The 21,408-nt window shown below is 43.0% G+C and overlaps 1 protein-coding gene and 1 pseudogene across 1 annotated transcript; one reads left to right on the top strand and one right to left on the bottom strand.

The window, feature by feature from the left end:
* Positions 1 to 1,167: 1,167 nt before the first annotated feature.
* LOC115683689 (GDP-mannose 4,6 dehydratase 1-like) lies at positions 1,168 to 9,212 on the bottom strand (annotated as a pseudogene).
* Positions 9,213 to 16,934: 7,722 nt separating this feature from the next.
* On the top strand, positions 16,935 to 20,482 carry LOC115683688 (uncharacterized). The gene is made up of 5 exons (XM_030608267.2): positions 16,935 to 17,518; positions 18,888 to 19,040; positions 19,151 to 19,292; positions 19,591 to 19,832; positions 20,123 to 20,482. Exons 1-5 carry the CDS (start codon positions 17,054 to 17,056, stop codon positions 20,327 to 20,329), a joined length of 1,209 nt encoding a protein of 402 aa, XP_030464127.2. The 5' UTR covers positions 16,935 to 17,053; the 3' UTR covers positions 20,330 to 20,482.
* Positions 20,483 to 21,408: the final 926 nt, after the last annotated feature.

Raw genomic sequence — 21,408 nt, 5'->3', positions numbered from 1 at the left:
ACAAACATCCCAAGCTAAATATGTCAGTCTCTTTGGTAGGGTGCCGACCAGTAAGATACAATTCGGGTGCTTGCCACCCAAAACTTACACGACCTGCAAGACAAAGATCAACGAAAAAGCCCTGAAGATGATTACTTTTTTCAAAAACAGATTAAGGTATAGATGCTAGCTGTCGAGCACTTACTGGGAGTCATGTTTCCTAGGCATGCCTTGTGTCCATGCATGCATTTCGTCATCTCCACATCTGAAATTTTTGCAACTAGACCCTTAATAGATTCAGCGATCATGATGTTCTCTGGTCTAATATCTCCGTGAATTATATTTAGCTCGTGCAAATGTTCAATTCCCAGAACAATATCTCTGTGTCATTAAACAAGTAACAAATTAATTTGCTGTATCAGGACAATTAAGCCATGTAGACATATGTAAGCTTACCTCAATTTTATCAACGTGCACGACGTTTGTTCGGCATGCGTCCATAGTCCCTCACCCTGTTCTTTACATTCAAAATTTTTTTCTTGTACGACGAAACGGGGGCAGATCAGTAGCTAAGATTCTATGATCTGACAAAGTCGAAAGGGCTTTGATCAGTTCTTGTAGGCTGCATAGACAGAGTTCTTGAATCATGTAATCATATCCCCTGTAATGGGAGGCAGCAAAATTGTGAACAACATTTGAATGTTGTCTCCCAGACAAAATATTCAGAACCCTTTTATCAATGACAACGTGACCAGGAGGGATTTTTATCAATGCCACGGATTGCCCACTATAAGAGGCTCTAAAAACAGTGGTGTCATTTCTTCCTCTCCTAATTTCATCATAAACCTTGACGCACGACTGATTCAACATAAGAACATCGTCAGTACTGAGACCCCGAATACTACTAACCTGTTGCCCAAAGTTCCTAATGATCTCCCCAACAGCGCTAAATGCTTCCTCTTCCGTCATTTTCTTTTTGTCTGGCGAATTTTCAGTCATGGTGTCTTCCTGGTGGAGCAATGTTTCAGGTGAATTTTCAGCCGTGTATCAACCCGCTTCCTGATGATCCCCTTTCTGGTGAATTTTCGGCCGTGGTGTGTTGTCGGGCGGAGGAGGAGGTGGAGGTGGAGCGAGAGAGAGGGTTATGATATGATTTCAAAAATAACAAGAGCGGGTGCTTTATTCATAAATGCTCTTGTGTTAGTTATTTATCGGTTAGAGAAAATAGTAATTGAATATTTCAATAATCTCTCCGACCTTGAGCGCTTAAGTCGCTGAAGTCGCTCCCTCCGAAACTTTCTGCATCTGTCCTTGCCCAAAAGGACCTGCAGCAGTATTAAGAGTTTGTGAGATTATATCGCGATTCCTTGTCATGCTACACACGGAAGAACGTCACGCAAAGTCCTTTTCATTCCTTCAATCCTCTTTTCTTTTTCTTATGTTTTGGTTTTTTTGGCAGAGGTAGGTAGATATCTGACGGTGCAAAGCCAGGAATATGAACCTAACTCACTTCACATGAAGCTGCAGGATATTTTACCAGAAGAAAATGTTCATCAAGGCATGTTTACACACTACTGTGAATGCACAATGGAAAGAAAGTAAAGTCAAAAGAAAGAAAAGCAGGGAAAAAATGTCTCGATGTTTATAAAAATTACTGAGCACATTGTTGACTCCGATTTGTTAAAATTAAAATTCAGTATAAACTCATGTGCATATCACCCTGTCCAAACCACATGGGTCGAGCTCTTGATGAAGTACCGAGGAGCTGTCCCTTTAATGCGACTGTCAACTTATGTATCCATCCCTCTTCATCTGAAATAGTAATGGGGATCTAAGAAATTTCTTGCCACTCCTAAACAGAACAAGGAAGTGCAACCATTTCAAACATCCTGTACATTAGCTCTTTAGGATAACAAAAAGAGAGGGACACCGTTAATATTCGGTAGAATGCTCAACACTGCTTAGTAATTTTAGGGTGAGATGGGATTCTCCAATAAGTTTCTCTGTTATTTTGCATTCTTGTTTGCATCACATTGATTTAGTACAAGAACACATTCATCTTTTCTTATGCTGTCCCCGACACTAAATATAGATCAAGGCCAGGCCAAACACTATTCCAAGTACAAGAGCACATTCATGTTTTCTTTACAGTGTCCCCACTAAATATATAATCAAATTCACGCCAACTAAAACTATTCCAGGTACTGCATATATTGTGCAATTCACCCCACGGCATAAATTAACTTCTTCGCAAGAAAAGCTAATCAAATGGAAGAATCATTGAAAAGGCCAAGACAGTAACTAAGAAATTTCTCAAATTCACCATTTAAGGTGTAGTTATAGGTCTGACAAAAAAAAAGGTGTAGTTATAGGAACGAGGAAAATAAAGCGTTAAGTTACGGATTATCATGACATAACAAATAGGTTGGGGACTCAGATTCAATAATTTTGGTGGCCTTCCTGAAGAAACTTTTCGGACAAACACTTTCTCAGCTCGCCAGAATTTAAGCAGATCTAAAGAAAGTAAACGCACAGGCTTCAACTCACCCGAAGCTCATCCGAACTTGAACAAGAAGGCAGCAACTTCAAATGAGGCAAACCAAAGAAGATGAAAAAAATCTAAATGTGCTAATTGAAAGCGAATGAATAGGGTATGTTGCAACAAATCTAACAGACATTTGAGCTCATTGATCGACCCAACAAGATAGACATTTAACTGGTGCAGAACTTATTACCCATCCCAAGAACATCTCAAACCCCTTAAACCTTAAAAAACAAAGGATGACACTGGTAATAGCTTGGAAACAAGAATTGTGTGAAGGTTGTTTTTAATGGTTTGACGAGAGTGGAAATTTTTGGTTTAACTTCGGTGAACTTATACTCCATCCCAAGAACATCTCAAACCCTTTAAAACCTCTAAAAAAAAACAAAATATTTACTTGCGTCCAGCTGATCTTCTAATGAATAACCAAGAAAGAGCACGGGGTTAAGAAACAGAGCGGCAAGAGATAAAGAAGTACCGAATTCTCAGGGCTGTTGCTGACATCAATGTACCCAGCATCAACAAGATCCTTCTCTCGCTTAGCCAATTCAATGTCCTCATCCACCATCATCTTCACCATCTCCTCAAACCCAACCTTGGGCTTCCAACCCAACTCCTCCTTGGCCTTACTGGCATCTCCCATCAAGTTGTCGACCTCCGCCGGCATGACATACCTCTTATCCATCACCACATGTTCCCTCCAATTCAGCCCCACATACCGAAACGCTGTGGCTGCGAAATCCACCACCGTGTGCCCCTCCTCCGTCGCGACCACGTAGTCGTCCGGTTTCTCTTGCTGCAGCATCATCCACATCGCCTCCGCGTAGTCCCCAGCGAACCCCCAGTCCCAGGAGGCATCCAGGCTCTCCAGATTCCCCAGGAACAGCTTGGTCTGCAGCCCCATCTTGACCGCCCCACAGCCCTCGTGATCTTCCGGGTCACGGAGTTCTCGCCCTGCCTCGGGGACTCGTGATTGAACAGGATCCCGTTGCACACGAACAGCCCGTAGGCCTCGCGGTAGTGCACGGCGTACCAGTACGCGGCGCACTTGGACGCGGCGTAGGGGGATCTCGGCTGGAACGGGGAAGTCTCGGACTGCGGCTGCGGGTCCCATTCGAGCGGCTTCACCTCCCAAGGATAATATGTCTCAGAACACCGCGGCGGCCGGCCAGATCCGAACATCTCCGAAGACCCTGTTGAGGATGATGTCTTGTATTCTGTTATATGGAAAAGCTAAATATTTTATGCTATGTGGGCAATTTTGTAATTTGTGTCATGTAGGGTTTCGCTATATATGTTTAGGGCGAAACAGGTCTCTAAGAAGAAGAGAATGAGGGAGTGAGAAAGAGCGGCTGTACACTTTTCTACGTTATTAGTGAAACAGATCTCATCTCCCCGTGGACGTAGGTAGGCGGAACATCTCCCCTACTGAACCACGTAAATTCTTGTGTTGTGCGAATTTCCATTACTTTTCTTGCATCATTGATAGGATCGAATTAGATATTCGACAATTGGTATCAGAGCTTGGTTCGGCAAGCTATCAAGATGGCAGGAAAGGGTTCGAGTGTCAAGTACGACATCAAGAGGTTTAATGGAAAGAACAACTTCACTCTCTGGCGACGAAGAATGATAGATCTTCTGATTCAGCAGGGCCTGTCAAAAGTGCTGCTGGGGAAAGGGAAGAAACCAGAAACGAGTGATGAAGATTGGGGGGAGATGGAGGAAAGGGCAGTAAGCGCCATTCGATTAAACCTATCTGATGAGGTTCTGCAGTATGTGGTGGATCTCAAGTTGGCTCCGCAGGTGTGATCGAAACTTAAGAGCATCTATATGACCAAGTCCCTAACGAACAAACTGTTTTTGAAAAAACAGTTATACTCTCTACAGATGGAGGAAGGCTCAGATCTGTTAGAACACATCAACACGTTCAATCAGATTCTGAGTAAACTTGCAAGTCTGGAGGTTTTAATGGAAGATGAAGACAAAGCCCTATTACTGCTATCGTCGCTACCAGCATCTTATGATCATCTGGTGACGACACTCTTGTATGGAAAGGAGACGCTTGAGACAGATGAGGTCATTGCTGCCCTATTATCTAATGATACGAGAAAGAGGGTTAACAGTGCTACGGCACAGGGTGAGGGTCTCATCGGAAAAGTCAAGGAGCAGGAACGGGGAAGAACAATCCAGCGGGGATCCGAGAATAAGGGTCGATCGAAATCAAGAGGGGGTAAAACAAAACTCTCTTGTTATTATTGCAAGAAGGAAGACCATCTGAAAAGAGACTGTTATAAGAGAAAGGAAGACTTGAAGAAGCGCGAGAAAACTTCTAATCAAGCAAGTGTGGCTGATAGCTCAGACGGTGATGATGGACATCTTCTCTCTATATCATCAGGTAAGAATCAGTTCGCTGATTCATGGATTTTAGACTCTAGATGCTCTTATCACATGTGCCCGAATAGGGATTGATTTGATTCATACCGGTCATACAGTGGTGGATCTGTTCTAATGGGGAATGATGCGGTTTGCAAAACCATTGGAATAGGGACTATTAAAATCAGAATGTTTGATGGTATAGTCAGAACTTTAGTGGATGTAAGGCATGTTCCAGATCTAAAGAAAAATTTGATATCTTTGGGTGCGTTTGATGTGAATGGGTGCAAGTACGCAGCAGCAGGTGGAGTTCTCAAAGTCATCAAGGGAGCTATGGTTGTCATGAAAGGAGAGTTGACTAGAAGTTTATACAGGCTCATAGGGAGTACAGTAAAAGGTGGAGCATCTGTGACTACAGCTGTAGAGTCCAATACAGATGACACTCATCTGTGGCATATGCGGTTAAGGCATATGGGTGAAAGGGGTATGATGGAGCTTCATAAAAGGAAGCTGTTAAAAGGTGTCAAAAGCTACAAATTGAACTTCTGCAAATATTGCGTTTTCGGGAAACAGAGCAGGGTTAGTTTCAGAACTGCGAAGCATACGAGCAAGGATGTACTTGATTATGTACACAGCGATGTATGGGGTCCTGCACCGATCAAATCAAAAGGTGGAGCCGAATATTTTGTGACCTTCATTGATGATTACTCAAGGAAAGTCTGGGTCTACTTCATGAAGCAGAAGAACGAAGTCTTCTCCAAATTCAAAGAGTGGAAGGCTGAAGTAGAAAGGCAGACAGGAAAGAAGCTAAAGTGCTTGAGAACGAGAAAATGGAGGGGAATACAGTACACACCATTCCCGGAACTATGTAAAGTCAAGGGATCACACGTCACTTCACAACATCGATACACCATAGCAAAACGGTGTAGCTGAGAGGATGAACAGGACACTTTTGGAAAGGGCTCAGAGTATGAAGCTGAATGCAGGGCTGAGTAAAAGTTTCTGGGCAGAAGCAGTTAATATGGCATGCTATCTCATTAACAGGTCTCCATCTACAGCCATTGAATGCAGAGTTCCTGAGGAGGTATGGACAGGTAATCCGATTGACTATTCTAGTTTGAGAGTATTTGGTTGTCCAGCCTATGTTCATGTACAAAGTGGACATCGTTCCAAGTTAGACTCAAAGTCTAAGCAGTGTATCTTTCTTGGCTATGAGAAAGGTGTGAAAGGATTCAAGCTCTAGGATCCTAATGCACGGAAGACCGTGGTTAGCAGGGACGTTGTCTTTGATGAATCTGACATGGTGAAGGCAAATAACAGTTCACATGCAGATGGCAGAAGTGAAGAAGGATCTACTGTGCAGGTGGAGTCAGATGAACCAGAAATAGCGGGAGGAAGGGAATCATCCAGTAACTCACCAGAATCACAGGAGACAGTAGAAGATACCTACACCATTGCAGAAGGTAGAGGAAAATGTACTCACAAAGCACCCGTGAGATACAGGTTTGAGGATATGGTTGCTTATGCCCTCACAGTAGGTACAGGCGATCCATCTTCCTATCAGGATGCGATATCTGATGCTGATAGTGATAAATGGATGTCAGCTATGATGGAAGAAATGGAATCCTTACAGAAAAATAGGACTTGGAAGATTGTGGAGAAACCTAAAGGGCGAAAGATAATTGGGAGTAAATTGATCTTTCGCAAGAAAGAGGCAGTGTCTGAGAATGAGCAGGTAAGGTACAAGGCTAGACTTGTAGCTAAAGGGTATGCACAGAAGGAAGGGGTGGATTATAATGAAATATTCTCTCCAGTAGTAAAGCACACTTCCATTCGGGTTCTACTTGTCTTGCTAGCCATGTTTGATTTTGAGCTGGAGCAACTTGATGTGAAGACGGCGTTTCTTCATGGAGACTTGGAGGAACAGATTTTCATGGAGCAACCTGACGGGTTCAAAGTGCCGGGAAAGGAAGATCACGTTTGTCTTCTTAAGAAATCACTTTATGGCCTTAAGCAATCTCCAAGACAGTGGTACAAGCGTTTTGACTCTTTTATGGTGCAAATTGGCTATTCGAGAAGTGAGTATGATTGCTGTGTTTATTTTAAAGTGTCAGATGATAATTCAATTATTCTTTTGATGCTTTATGTTGATGACATGCTCATTGCTGCTAAGGATATGCATAATATTGTCTCTTTAAAGTCCTTGTTGAATAATGAGTTTGAGATGAAGGATCTTGGTGCTGCTAAGAGGATCCTTGGTATGGAAATTCATAGAGATAGAAGTGCAGGTAAACTCTGGGTATCTCAAAAGAGGTATGTTGAAAAGGTGCTTGAGCGTTTCAACATGAATAAGGCTAAACTAGTGAGGACACCATTAGCTAGCTACTTCAGGTTATCTGAACAACAATGCCCCGCAAAACATGAGGAGATTGAGGAGATGACTCGAGTTCCTTATGCTAGCGCAGTTGGGAGTCTCATGTATGCTATGATGTGTAGCAGACCAGATTTATCTCATACAGTCAGTGTTGTTAGCAGATACATGAGTAATCCAGGGAAGGAGCATTGGAATGTAGTCAAGTGGATCTTTAGATATCTGAGCGGGACTGCAGACTTGGGTATTATGTTCAGTCGCGACGGAGGTTCGAAGGAGTTAGCGGGATATGTTGATTCAGACTTTGCTGGTGACCTAGACAGGAGGAGGTCTACCACAGGATATGTCTTCACATTAGCTGGTGGACCTATCTCATGGAGGGGCGATGCTCCAGTCCACAATTGCATTGTCTACTACAGAGGCAGAGTACATGGCAGTTATAGAAGCTGCTAAGGAAGGGCTCTGGTTGACTAGGTTGGTTCGTGAGTTGGGTTTAGAGCAAGGAGGTGCGGTGTTACATTGTGACAGTCAGAGTGCCATACATCTCGCCAAGAATCAAGTGTTTCATGCAAGAACAAAGCATATAGATGTGAAGTTTCACAAAATCGGGAGCTTGTGTCGATGGCAATTCACTTGAGGAAGATTCACACGAATAGCAATCCTGCATTGTTTTACCAAGCCGCCACTATTGAGAAGTGTGGGTCCTGTTTGGGCTCAATTAATATAACTCGCTGTTGAAGGTGAGGGACGCACTCAATAAGTGCGGGAGTGTACCTCTTATGGAGGTACGAGGATGAAGACATCTATATTTCATATTCTTTCACAGGTGACTTTACAGAATCCAAGCCAAGGTGGAGATTGTTGAGGATGATGTCTTGTATTCTGTTATATGGAAAAGCTAAATATTTTAGGCTATGTGGGCAATTTTGTAATTTGTGCCATGTAGGGTTTCGCTATATATGTTTAGGGCGAAACAGGTCTCTAAGAAGAAGAGAATGAGGGAGTGAGAAAGAGCGGCTGTACACTTTTCTACGTTATTAGTGAAACAGATCTCATCTCCCCGTGGACGTAGGTAGGCGGAACATCTCCCCTGCTGAACCACGTAAATTCTTGTGTTGTGCGAATTTCCATTACTTTTCTTGCATCGTTGATAGGATCGAATTAGATATTCGACAGACCCAGCCTGGAAGTAACGGATGTGGCGGCGGCCGGTGGTGGAGACGTGAGAGCGCACGGCTTGGAGGAGCCGGAGGGCGACCGTGGCGACGATGTCGGCGTTGTAATCAAGGATGATCTCGAAGGAGACCGCCACGTCGTACTGGTCGGCGAGGTTGTAGACCTCGTCGGGGGAGACCGCGTCGATGCGGCGGCGGAGGTAGGAGAAGTCGGTGAGATCGGCATAGCGAAGCTTCATCTGGGCGTCGTGGGGGTCGATGTAGGCGTCGTTAATTCGATGGGTGTTGAAGTTGGAGGAGCGATGGATCAGGCCGTGGACCTCGTACCCCTTGTGGAGCAAGAACTCGGCGACGTACGACCCGACCTGGCCGGTAATGCCAGTGATCAGGGCTAGCTTGCTGCGGCGGCGGCGGGGCTTTGACGTTGTGGGTCGCCATCTTCGCAGAGGATGGCGGCGAAGCGGGGTCTGCTCGCGAGACGATTGATGGTGGTAGTTTTCGGGGAGGTTTTTCAGAGGTTTAAGTAAGAGTAGGGGACAGGGACAGTTCAGGCGAGGTAAGATATCTTCCTCCCCCTCGCGCTTTACTTTAAAAAACTGACTAATGAGATCGCGCCACGTGGGTGGGTATGGGGAGGTCGGTATGGCCAATCTCTCTGTCGTGTGGTGAAGTTCAAGTCGGTGAGAACTCCGGAGATGTCCTGGAGATGTCGGGGATGATGCACATGCTCCTCGCGGACCGGATTTACCGTGCGACGGCAAGTGCGGTGCATTGTGAACCGTCCGATGAAGGCCCCTCGGTAAAATAATGGCCTAATACACTAAAAATAAGCCCAACTTTGGATTCATTCCTAATTTTACCGCATGAAAAACCCCAGACTTTAGGTCATGTCCAAATTCTACTGTCCAGTCCTAAAATTTATTCCGTTTCATAAAAAACAACCAATTTTTATTTTAATCACAAATCTATCCCCGTTAACTTTCTGTTCGAAATTTTTCGTTGACAACCGAGAGATAGAAAACTCTCAATCACGAGTTATTCGAGTGTCCCGTGGGCGAGCTCTCTGACCGCGAGAGATGGAATATTCCAAGCACGAGAGGTTGAAGACCGAGCGAAAAATCAAAGATCCCAAGCGAGATGGAGGGAAAACTCTCCCAAAAGTAAGAGCAATTGATAAAATCCAACCTTGATTGCTCTAATTTTTACCAAAATTTCATATCCAAGAAGATGTTATTTTCGCTAACAAGGGACTGCTCCTTGGATTTGAAATTTGGAGTAAAAACTATAGCATTGACGTGAAAATGTCACGTAAGATTACCAAGGGTAATTTTGGACGGAGGATTAACGGCAAATTTTGGACCTAAAGTAAAAGTTGGTGATTTTTTTATGAGACGGGAAAATTAGAGTAAAATTGGAACTGAACTTAAAGCTAAGATTTTTTACGAGACAAAAAAAGTTCAGCATAGAATTGGAACTAGACCTAAAGTTTATGATATTTTATTAGACAAAAAAAAGTTTAAAGTAGAATTGGGATTTGACCTAAAATTGAGGGTTTTTTATGAGACAGAAAAAGTTTAGGGTACAATTGGTACTGGAGTTAAAGTTGGAGGTTTTTTAGGATATTAGGCCGATTCCAAAATAGATAATTAATGTTTATCTAGTACTAATTAATAATTAATAGCAATTAATATTGCCTATGCAATTTTTTTATTAACTATTTGGTTAAAAAAAAGGAAAACGGGAAGCCCGTTCCTTTCAACCAAACTCCATGTTTGTAGTTTTAGAAACAAGGTCAAGTGATTCTAAATAGATGTTTAGCTTGTATTTGATGAAAAACCAAACTTAGATTCGAAAGTTATAATTGGAATGAAAAATATATAGTTGCGCAAAACAATGCTTTCATTCTTACGGCGCACAGGTATAAAAATCAAGCTTTTCAAACTTCAAGAAGGTATGAATTTTCCCTGAAACTCGAATTTCAAACAGATTAACGGGTTTGATCCTTCTCTTGTTCCAATATAAGATGATCCTTAGTTGATTTTGGTAGACTAATTTAGGACCATGCAGGAGCATTTCATACAGGGTAACCCCGAGCTGAACTCAACCGAAAAATCAGCTTTTTAAACTGCAGGTTTTGGCCTTGTTGCTAAGCAATGACATGAATGCAGATGAAAGGACTGTATTATGGGTTGGCTCCGTTTGAGTCCACGAACATCATGATAGAGTTTCTACACTTTCTCGGCAGCTCTGTTTGGTCAGAACAAGATGGAAAGACTCGATTCCATCTTCATTTTCTTGCCATGAACTGCAAGCAGTAGTTATGTTATTTGCCATCAGAATGAAGTTATAGTGCTTAAGAAGATTGACTGCTTAGCTTTTATTGATCTAGTTCATCGTACATAAGAAAGCATACTCTCCCGCTTTCTCTAGAACTTTAGGCCCTTTAATCTTCAGGCGTATATTTCCAACAAACACAGGCACTGATCCAACTAAATCTTATACATATTCTTAAGCTGGCGCATCGCCTTGATCTTAACAGAGAAATATGATTATCCAGATCATATGATCCAAACCCTTAATTCACTACCCTGCAGTCCTTCCTAACCTCCTCTCCGCCTGTGATGCTGCTCATCTTGATCATGGACTTGACAAACGTGTCGGCAAATTCCTCATGCGAGCTCGCAAACTTCTTGACCAGACCCTTCGTCTTGGGCACCGCAGGAGCACCCGGTCCGAGGAGAACAGGCCCTTCCCCTGGAGGATCAGCTTGTAGTACGTGTTGTCGAAGGTGGTCGAGGAAGGGTCCATGGTGGTCCCCGCGTTCTTTGGCCTGTTCTCGCTCGGGCACACGCCCCTCAGGCTCGCTGCAAGGGATGGGTCGACGTCGTGCGTGGCGTTGAAGTTGCGGATCCTGCCCACGAAGGAGGAGCAGTGGGAGAATCCTAGCGTGTGGCCTCCTACAAGTGGATAGAAGTTGAGATCAGAATCATCACTAGTAAAAAAACAAAAACATTGAATAAATCTAGCGGAGTGAATTTGTCAATGAAACACTGTTATATATTGGTATGTGTGATCATTTGCCTTACCCGAAAGAGCCACGAGATCTTCCATAGAGAGACCTCCCTGGGAGAAGCTCTGCTGGAGCTGAGAAATGTTGAAAACTGGTGCTGGGAGCTGTGTCGACTCGCTAGCCTTTGATGTTTTCTTCCATCCTTCCTTCCCTTGGGCACATCCTAGGTCGAACCTCCGGACATTTTTTAAAGCATCAGAAATGAAGAAAATCACAATCAGATAGGCAATATGCTGTGCAGAAGAAAAGTTTCTTGTCGAGAAATTACGGTAAAATTGCTATTAGAGGAAGGGATCTGTTCAGTGGTCATTGATCCGGTCATTGACCCTATCCATGCACGTATCGAGTGAATACATTTGTCTATCCAAACACTTGCAGTGGAAGCATACAATCCTTATAGTCGGTAGTTTAACACGGTCCTGTCTGGTGTCTGTCGGATAGAACTATGATATGGCGAAATATTTTCCAGGATCAAGACTTGCGTCAGGATTGTCCAAGACATTGCGTACTAAGCTCGGGATTGGACAGTAATCCTACACTTGACCCTAAGATGTTTCCAAGATATTAACGTTTAGGCTTTAACTGGTTAGGGTTGGAGCCACCTCCTCAACTTTCGAGGGCCACCTTAGATGTCCTACTTACCTGGTCGTTTCAGCGTTGCGGACCACCTCGGTGCTTTTAGTACGGAGCTTGTAACACCTCGACTCCCATATCGAATAGGACAAAGCTTGCGAAATGGTTCATAAGTACAAAACCGCACCGTTTGGTTTAGCTTTGGAGAAGGACTTTCGATCTCAAAATGTTGAACCATTTGATTCAACTTTTCGAATTTGAAAAGCCAAATGACAGCATTTAGGATGCCGGATCAGCTTTGGCCTTTTGACATTCCCAAAATACTGAATTTAAATTTTTTGCTCCCAAACTACTTTCACTTATTTTGGCTTATTCCTTTTATGCCCCTCTTATTACTGTTCATCTTCTTCTTCGTGAGGGCGGCCGACACCTGATCGGGCCGGCGAGGTCGCACGACCCAAGTGACGGCTGCCTACGTCACGCGACTCCAAGCGACAGCTGCCTGGGTCGCGCGACCCTTGCCAAGGGTCTTCCAACTTAGGGCGACGGCCGCCGGCGGCAGATCTAGCTCACCAACGGTTGTAGGCCTTCACCGGCTACGGTGAAGGGTAGGGTAAGTTTTTTTTTAATAAAAAAGAAATTCATAAAGCCCTTTTGCAAAAAAAATTTACCAAACATTAATTGGGCCAAAATAGCTTTACAAATGATTTGTTACCAAACGCCACTTACATTTCTCCAAGGGACTTTAACCTAAAGGTATTTGCATTCCCCCAAATAGCATTTCCAAAGTTGAACAAAACGGGCCGTGAATACTCCTTTCAGGGACTTGGCTCACGTGCAAAAAGGATCGGATCCTTTGATGGAAGATTTTTAGAAGCACCCAGCTAATCTCCTTGCTATTTCTCGCAATTCCATTTTTGTTGTTAAAACAAAAAATTAAGTCCATGATAACCCCCTCCGATAAGCCCAGCTTGACGTCTGTCCTCTCTTTGTTAACCTTATGAACAAAAAAAAATGCATGATCTATCTGGAGAAACCATTGCATAATAAAACAGGTTCAACAGATTCACATTTAAACTCCTGCAGTTTCCAGTTAGCACATGGTTTACGCATGTCAAGGGATCATCTAAAAATGGCGCAATATTGTAAATTCCCCAATACCAATTTACAGCATTAGATGCTCTTTAGTTTCTCACTAGAATATGGTAGAATATTAGAGGGAAATACGAAATATAAAAGAGATAAACGAAAAACTGCAGTATTACCTCTCACGGCGATGTCCAGATGCTATGCATTTTACTTTCACATATCCCCCAGGGTCCATTCCTTCCGTTTTGCTCATATCAGGCTTTAACAGTGTTGCAGCCTCCCATGACGGAGATGAAATTATCTCCAACCAACCATCTTCACTGTTTTCCTCGTCTGTATGAAGGTTCTCTACTTGCAGTAGCTGAGCTATCAAAGCTCTAGAATGCCCATAAACCACGTCCTTCATGACTTTCTTGTGCTCCTCACCTGATCGATCTTTAGCACGATACTTGCTGCTTCCAAAACTGCCGGAGGTATGTCGATATCCCCACTCTCCCGCAGCATCCCCCTCATCATCATCATCATCGAACAGAAGACCTTCCTTCTCATCTTCTTCATCTTCTGGTTCAGGAGGAAGCCAAAGAAGGCCATTGTTCTCAAAATCCACAGGCTCAGAAGCGACATCTTCCGCAGGATATAAGGAGGACTCTACCTCACATTCATCACTAATTAAATGCTCGTCATCCTTCTTATTGAGCTGTGGGACTTCATTTGATCCCTGTGAATCAAAACTTTCATGCAGAGGGGAGACACTTGAACCTTCTGTTTCAACTTGTTCTCGATGAAGATCCACCTCATATGAATCCACAGTATTGCCTAAACCGTGGAGATTAACTTGACTGTCAGTGTCATTCTCCAGCGGCAAGTGCCTTGCCTCATAGTCAGATTGGTATAAATCATGCCAATTTTCATCGTCATCACTCCTGATGCCAAAGCAAAAACAAACAATAAAGAATATTAAGCACACACATTCAGTCCAAAGCCTAACAGAAACATGCAAAGAGCGGACAGGTATCTACATAGTACAAAATAATGATGCTTGTGTACAGAGATCGATCTTTAGCACGATACTCACCGCTTCCAAAACTGCAGTTTTGGAAGCACTTTTGGAAGCGGTGAGTATCGTGCTAAAGATCATTTTAGCCTTATCATTCATTTTTAGCCACGTTGGCACCACGTGTGAGGAAAAAAAAAAAAAGAAGCGACGTCAGCATTTTCTGTTAGCCAATTGGATAAAATTAAAGGAATGACTTGGTTTTATAAATTTAATAAATTTTATGATTTGATTGCACTTTTCAAAAGTTTTATGATTCAATTACACTTTCTTAACAAGTTTCAAATATCATACTATTTTTTTTAAGACTTGGGTTGAATTTAAGCCCATCTTTCTTGGGCTTTGTTCTGTAAAACCCAATATGACCTATATTTTAAGTTTAAACTGACTTATATACGACCCATTTATATAATTGTGGGTCCAAATATGGGTTTGTGGCCCATTTTAATAGCCCTAGGCAACAGTTATGAATAGAATAATTATCTAGTAAGACCGATATTTAGAAATAATGTATTGGGTTATTATCGAGTTCTTGTTTGATGTTTGAATACAATTCGCCCATTCAAATACTCATTTGAGTTTGTCACATTGTGTCCAATTTTGCGTGCGGTTCTTAGAGGCCTCAGCATTTTTGGGTTGATTGGCTCCGGACTAGACTAGAGAAAGGAATCAACGGTCTTTGATTTTGAAAAAGAAAAAGAAATCAAGAATTGAATCAACTGGTTTAAGAACGTGCTGATTCTCGAACTGATGCTTTCCGGTTTCTACCGAGAATCCATCAAATTTGTTTTTGGGGACAAGTATACCAGAAATTCTAATAGTTTCAAAAATGCAATCGAATTTTAAAGTTTGTCAAATCGATGCAATCAAGTCCCTTTATCAATTCTGTTGAATTCTAACTAACAGAAAATACCGATTGACCGAGACACGATCGAATGTTCGAAATTGTTTCTTTTCCTGTGTTCATATTTGTGTAGTCAAATGTTAGTTTGTGTCTTGCTAGAGCTTTTTAGGAAGGTGGGAGTGGTTGCTGCAACAAAGTTGTTGAAGTTGTAGAGAGATCACTCTTGCCGCTGATAGGAGGATAGTTTTTCAAGTAGCTGAGGTTCTCCGAGCTCGCGGCCATGACTGCTATGCCCTTCACTTGGATTTATCAATTGATCAGGTCAGGTCAGGTCACAAATGGTTCGATCCAAATTGACTCATTTAATGCAACGCAAATTTCTCGACCCATACCCCGCTCAACCGAACTCATATCGACTTTATCCATATTACTAAAACACTTTTATATTAATCAAATATATAAAAACTTATTTCTTATGATTTTTCAAAAAGTTGTATTACTAAAACAGTTTTATAGTTTTTTTGAGTTTTTGAGTTTTTTGTTTTTTTATATTATTATATTTCTTTCTTTTTCTTTTTTTTCTTCTAAATTCGGCAAGGGCCCCAGAGATCAGCAATGGCGGCTGGAGACTAGTGACGACAACTAGTGATGGAGACCGATTGCCAGTGACCAGAGACAGCGGCGACCCGGATGACTAGCAACCAGCAAAGGCGGAGACGGGCAACTGAAGGTAGCAGTGACAGGCGACGGCGGTTCAAGTTAATAAATTATATTTGTCCAAAAAAAGCTAATAAGTTAAACGAGTCTATATGGGTTTGTTAAATGAGTTAAATTGCAAACTCATATATACTTAGACTTTAATATTTCAAACTCATGTTGACCCATATTCAATTTGAACCCACTAAATCTGAGTTAATAAATAGGTTTGTAACCCAAAATTGCCACCTCCGCCTCCACTATCCCGTTCGGATTCCTTCGCCTGCGTCACCTCCTAGCCGCGTCGGCCGAAGCAGCCTCTTTAAGTGGCAGCTGCGGTGGCTCGAGATAGGTAAGAGGCCATGGGCTTCTTGGCATCGTCGTCTTGCTTTTGTGCGAGGCTTTAGCGGCTGGCCTCCAGGTTCACGTCAACCCGTGAGCTTCATACTCTTTTTTCTCTTTCAGTTTTTTTTCCTTTTCTTTTAAGTTTTTGAGCTCTTTTTTGTTGACGTGGCACTTGGTGGGCCCACATACCACCCAAAAATAATAAAAGAATTACCTCGGTGTGGACAAAAATTAACAAAGCAATTTGATCGCATCAATTTGATAATTTTATGACTTGATTGCATTTTCTGAAAATGACTCAATGGCATTTTAGCGTCAAGTTTTAGGACTTCCGACAACACTTATCCCTTCTTTCATATATCAAAGATAGAATTTACATTAATTGCATCCTCTAAAAGCAAAAGTTACTCTTGATCAAGTGGTCGTCTAGTCCGAGAGCCCACACGACGGAGTTCTGAATCGCAACTCGCATCAATAATCTAATCTAGAAAAATGGAGAACTAATCGTCGATACTATCTTGAGCTAGTCCGAAACTAAATCGATCGGACCAGTTCCCATCCCCTCCTTGGTCAAATCGGTCCTGATTGCGAGCCGCGGCTAACATTAGCCAGACAAGCATACGATCCGGTTCGTCGGACGGTCCATGCCTTTTCGTTCTCCAACTAAAACGTTCGGAACGAATGGAACAGGATCAGCAAGGGGACAGTGAAGCAGGATCATTGAACCTAGTCATGGCCTAAGGCTCTTGCAAGAGCTATTAAACTCCTCCGTTAACCCCAATCCCGTAATCCGTTCCGCATTCACGCACCCCCGTTTCCACCGCATTCTCTTCCCCACGGGAAGAACCGCCACTTTCCCTTCCGCTTTCTCTCGGAAACGAGAGATTTTTTTCTCGGGAAAGTGCGACGGGAAAATTTTCCTCTCGCCCTCGCCATCGTTAAATGTGGCGGAGATCGGCGTCCTTCATCCTCGACAAGGGGAACGACGTCGCGGCGCCCCCGAAGCCCGAGTCCCTCGCCCTTTCCCCGCCCCCGACCAACCCGTCCTCCTCCATGGCGGACACCCTACAGAATCCTAACCCTAAGGTCTCCGCCTACTACCAGACCCGCGCCGCCCACCACGGCGTCGTCACCAGCGACTGGCTCGCCCAGGCCCAGGCGGCGATGGGGCCCCACTCGCCGGAGGGCGGCGACAGGTCGAGCTCCGCCGCGGGCTCGGGCGGCGGCGGCGGGGGCGGCGGGGGGCCGTTCAGCGTGATCGACGAGTTCAACAACTGGAGGCAGCAGCCCGATTTGGCCGAGGCCGTGGCGGCGATCCGGGCGCTCGCGGCGGTGATAAGGGCCAGCGAGGCGACGACCATGATGGAGCTCGAGATTGAGCTCAAGAAGGCCTCTGATTCGCTAAAGGTGCGTGCTTTCATTCGCTAAAGCATCGTTTTTTTTTTTAGCTTTTTGGTTTTCTTCGGTTCAATTTATGCGGGTTGAGATGTCTTTTGCCCTCTTTCTGCAAGAAATGTCAAATGTGGGATTAAGCATCGGTTCCATTTGGAAAATTTTCCACTTGTGTGCTTCATGTCGTGTGATTCTCACCTAGTAGAATGATGGTTCCCCGTGACTCTGTAGTTTGTTTTTTTGGGCTATATGGAGGGTTCTTTTCAGACGATACTTGCTTTGGTGTCCTCTCAGAACTCGTGGAAGGCATTTGGATCAGTTTCTGCTTTGAAATGCTAATGACCATTCACACTCTGCAGCATTTTGATCTAAGCGGTTGATTACGCCAGGATTTGTTTTCCTCTTAGATACTCTGTTTCAATTCACAATTTGGATAGTTTGGGTTCTTGGGCAAATGCAGCACGCAGTATCTGTTAGAACTTCTCCTGTATTGGAGTATACTCTTCTTTCAATTTACCTTTTACTTTCCTCATAAATCCACCGGGAAGCTATTTCTTAAGTTAAATGCTTTGTGCTCTTATAATGTTTTGTAGGCCTTTTATGCACTGAATGGGCCAAAGATGCACACTGATGGCTGTTCTCAGCCAATGTTTATGATGGGATAGTGTGAATAATTAACTTCACAGTTTGTCATAGTCTTTGTCCACAACCTTGAAAGAACCCGGACAACCTTGAAAGAACCCGGGGGTGTGGTGTGGGATGGGGTGGGGGTGGGGGTGGGGGTGGGGGTGTTGTTTATTGGAGAGAAAAAAAAGAGGAGGGGGGTTGGTTCCAATTAAAGAGAAGACAAAGTATGAGGATCCATATGATGAGTTTATGAATACAACCACGTGAAACAATAGACAGCTACATATTGTAGTTCTCTATCAAGGCAGGTGGCCTAAGTGCTTAGCTTAGCTGGATCCTTTTCTTTCTGGCTTGATGATGTCTTAACAATTTGTATTTCGCCTTAAAGCTTGTGTATAAAGAGGCCAATGTATTGGCAGACTTTTCTTAGCAGAAACATGAAATCAATGTGTGATGGCTTATTGATTCTCGAGCACCCTTGCTGAACTTCAGCTACGTTTGTAAGTCCAAAGAATGTAGTGTGTTGGCTGATGCAGTACCCTTAATACCAAAAAATGATATAGCAAGTAACTACTACCTGTACTGTTCAAGAAATATTCGATCTAAATGGGCATCGTTGTGGTGTCCCAGGCATTTATAATGTATTTTAATCATATGAGGTCGATTTTCGTCAAATAAGATTATCACAAGTATATACTCTGCATTCTATACCTATTTTTGTTCTGCTTTCGGATTATTAACACTGTACTCTTGCCAGAAATGGGATACAACCTCTATCTCTTTGACAGCGGGCTGTGATCTCTTCATCCGTTATGTGACCAGAACTTCAGCCTTGGAATACGAGGAATTCAACTCAGCCAAGTCACGATTGATTGAGCGTGCTGAAAAATTTGGGGAAATATCTCATAAGGTTGTTGAACTGATATGAGAAAAGAATGCTGCTGTTTATCTAATGAGTTAATTCTTAAACCATATACTATTTACCCATGTATAAGCAGGAGATATTACTTCGTATTGCAGGCACGGAGGATCATCGCAATGCTTAGTCAAGATTTTATTTTTGATGGTTGTACTATTTTGGTTCATGGTTTCTCCAGAGTGGTTCTAGAAGTTCTGAAGACAGCTGTACAAAACAAGAAACTCTTCCGAGTATTCTGCACAGGTCATTTTCGAACTCTTTACTGCATCTTCTCTGACCTTTGGCATGCAGAGTCTACTATAACCTTGACATTCTGTACATCCAAATTTGAAATCACTGTCTTTTCTAACCGTAATTTTGAATATTGGTTTAAAACATGTGAATGAGCTTTTTCATCAAGTAGTATAACTAGTATCTTCATTTGAGTATTGTAGAGAACATACGGGCGAACAGTAATTTGGTGTTTGCTACCAATTAACCAGAATTTTCCTTTTTTCCCAAAATGTCTCCAGATTTTAAGTATCATGTTCTCTGCATGCAGAGGGAAGACCTGACAGGTCAGGGATACGGTTATCGAATGAGCTTGCCAAGCTCGATGTTCCTGTGAAGCTCCTGATTGATTCAGCAGTGGCGTATACCATGGATGAAGTTGACATGGTCCTTGTGGGTGCTGACGGTGTAGTCGAAAGTGGTGGCATCATCAACTTGATGGGGACATACCAAATTGCATTGGTGGCACACAGCATGAATAAACCTGTATATGTGGCTGCTGAAAGTTATAAGGTACTCTTGATTTTATGCTTGTGTAACTGCATCGTGCTTAACTATCCTGCTTATTTTGAACTTACAAAATGGGAACAAAGTGAGAATTATCTTCTCCAGTGAAAACTAGTCTTAAGTTGCAACCTGCCAAATACATTCTGCACTAAAAGCAACTGAAAATTGTTCTGCCTTTTGTAAGGAACTTTGAATTTTTTTGTTCCCAAAAACATGTTTCCAAAATTATCTCCGCCTCACCTATCTTCATATCTTGGTTTATACACATCATGACTAATCGATCTCGTGCGACGCAGTTCGCTCGCCTTTATCCTTTGGACCAGAAAGATATGGCCCCGGCCTTACGACCCATTGATTTTGGGGTGCCAATCCCATCTAAAGTTGACGTTGAAACTTCAGCCAGGGATTATACGCCGCCCCAATACCTGACATTGCTTTTCACTGATCTGGGAGTTTTGACACCATCTGTGGTCAGCGATGAGCTCATTCAGCTATACTTGTAGCCATACTTGGAGCAAATTTTGTTTATGTATGATATATTTCCTATTGCAGAAGGTGGTAACAATGAGCTATATTATTGCCTTTTGGCAGTGCATGATTTACCTGGAATCAATCAATAACTAGTGCATGAGTGCTTTTCTTGGTTGGAGAATAAACCAGTTGATGAGTTTTTAGGGGACAATATACTTGATCTGGTTCATTTAAGAAGTTGTTGTGAATTATTCTGTCTTGGATCACAGCACTAACAAAGTGTTTTGCTAACAGGATTAGTCAGGAACTCAATTTAACCTCTTGAGATCATGTGTAAGATTTGGTTGAAAATGAAATGTGTTGGTCATGTACCGTAGTTCGAATAGAGTTAATTTATCTCTCTATATTGAGTGGTTTCTAATCTAACATATGAAATCTGTATCCCTTTTCTTCCTGCAACTCATTAGACTAATCTGCCTGGTAGCATGCTTAGTAGGGGTGTCAGAAACCGAAACCGAAACCGAAACCGAACCGAACCAAACCAAAAATTCATGCATTTTCGGTTCGGTTTCGGTTTCGGTTCGGATAATAAGTAAAAAAATTTGGTTAGTTGATGATTCGGTTCAATTCGGTTCGGTTCGGATCGGATCGAATTTCGGTTCCATTTTGTTTTTTCTTCTCTGAGTACTTTCTCTCTCTGCCGACTCTGAGTCTTTGACCGTTCATTATTGCTCTGCTTTCACTCTCTTTTCTTTCTCTCTCTTTCCTTTTTCTGCTCTATTCTCTCTCCCCCTCTATCTTCGCAAAACTCCATTTCCATCTCTCCCAGATTCAATCGTCTGGCTCAAAGGCCAATGTCTCATCCTTCCCCTTTCCTTCTTCGATCTCATTTTGGTGGATCGTCACTGAACGAGAAGGATACCGCGACGAAGCTGGAGCCCTCCTGATCTTGGGCCTTGAGCTCCACGCCACGGCGGAGTTTGAAGTCGTCCAGCATGGCCGAGATCTCGAAGGCCTCCAGAATCGTCTGGTGAAGAATCGTCTTTGTCCTTGTACTCGGGGAAGCTCGCGGCTTCAGCGAGCGACGACAGCGAGCTCGTCGTGGCCATGT

Source organism: Syzygium oleosum, unplaced genomic scaffold (genome assembly GCF_021117445.2).
Source record: "Syzygium oleosum isolate NSW1041296 unplaced genomic scaffold, Sole_v2.1 Sole_v2.20, whole genome shotgun sequence".
Taxonomy (NCBI): domain Eukaryota; kingdom Viridiplantae; phylum Streptophyta; class Magnoliopsida; order Myrtales; family Myrtaceae; genus Syzygium; species Syzygium oleosum.
The sequence above is the reverse complement of the archived record's forward strand: the minus strand, read 5'-3'. Positions and strand labels throughout refer to the sequence as shown.

Coding starts and splice junctions, on each gene's coding strand:
- LOC115683688 (XM_030608267.2), top strand. CDS start 17,054: ATGTGGCGGAGATCGGCGTCCTTCATCCTCGACAAGGGGAACGACGTC. Junction 17,519..18,887: donor AGGCCTCTGATTCGCTAAAG/GTGCGTGCTTTC, acceptor TACTCTTGCCAG/AAATGGGATACAACCTCTAT. Junction 19,293..19,590: donor CTTCCGAGTATTCTGCACAG/GTCATTTTCGAA, acceptor CTCTGCATGCAG/AGGGAAGACCTGACAGGTCA.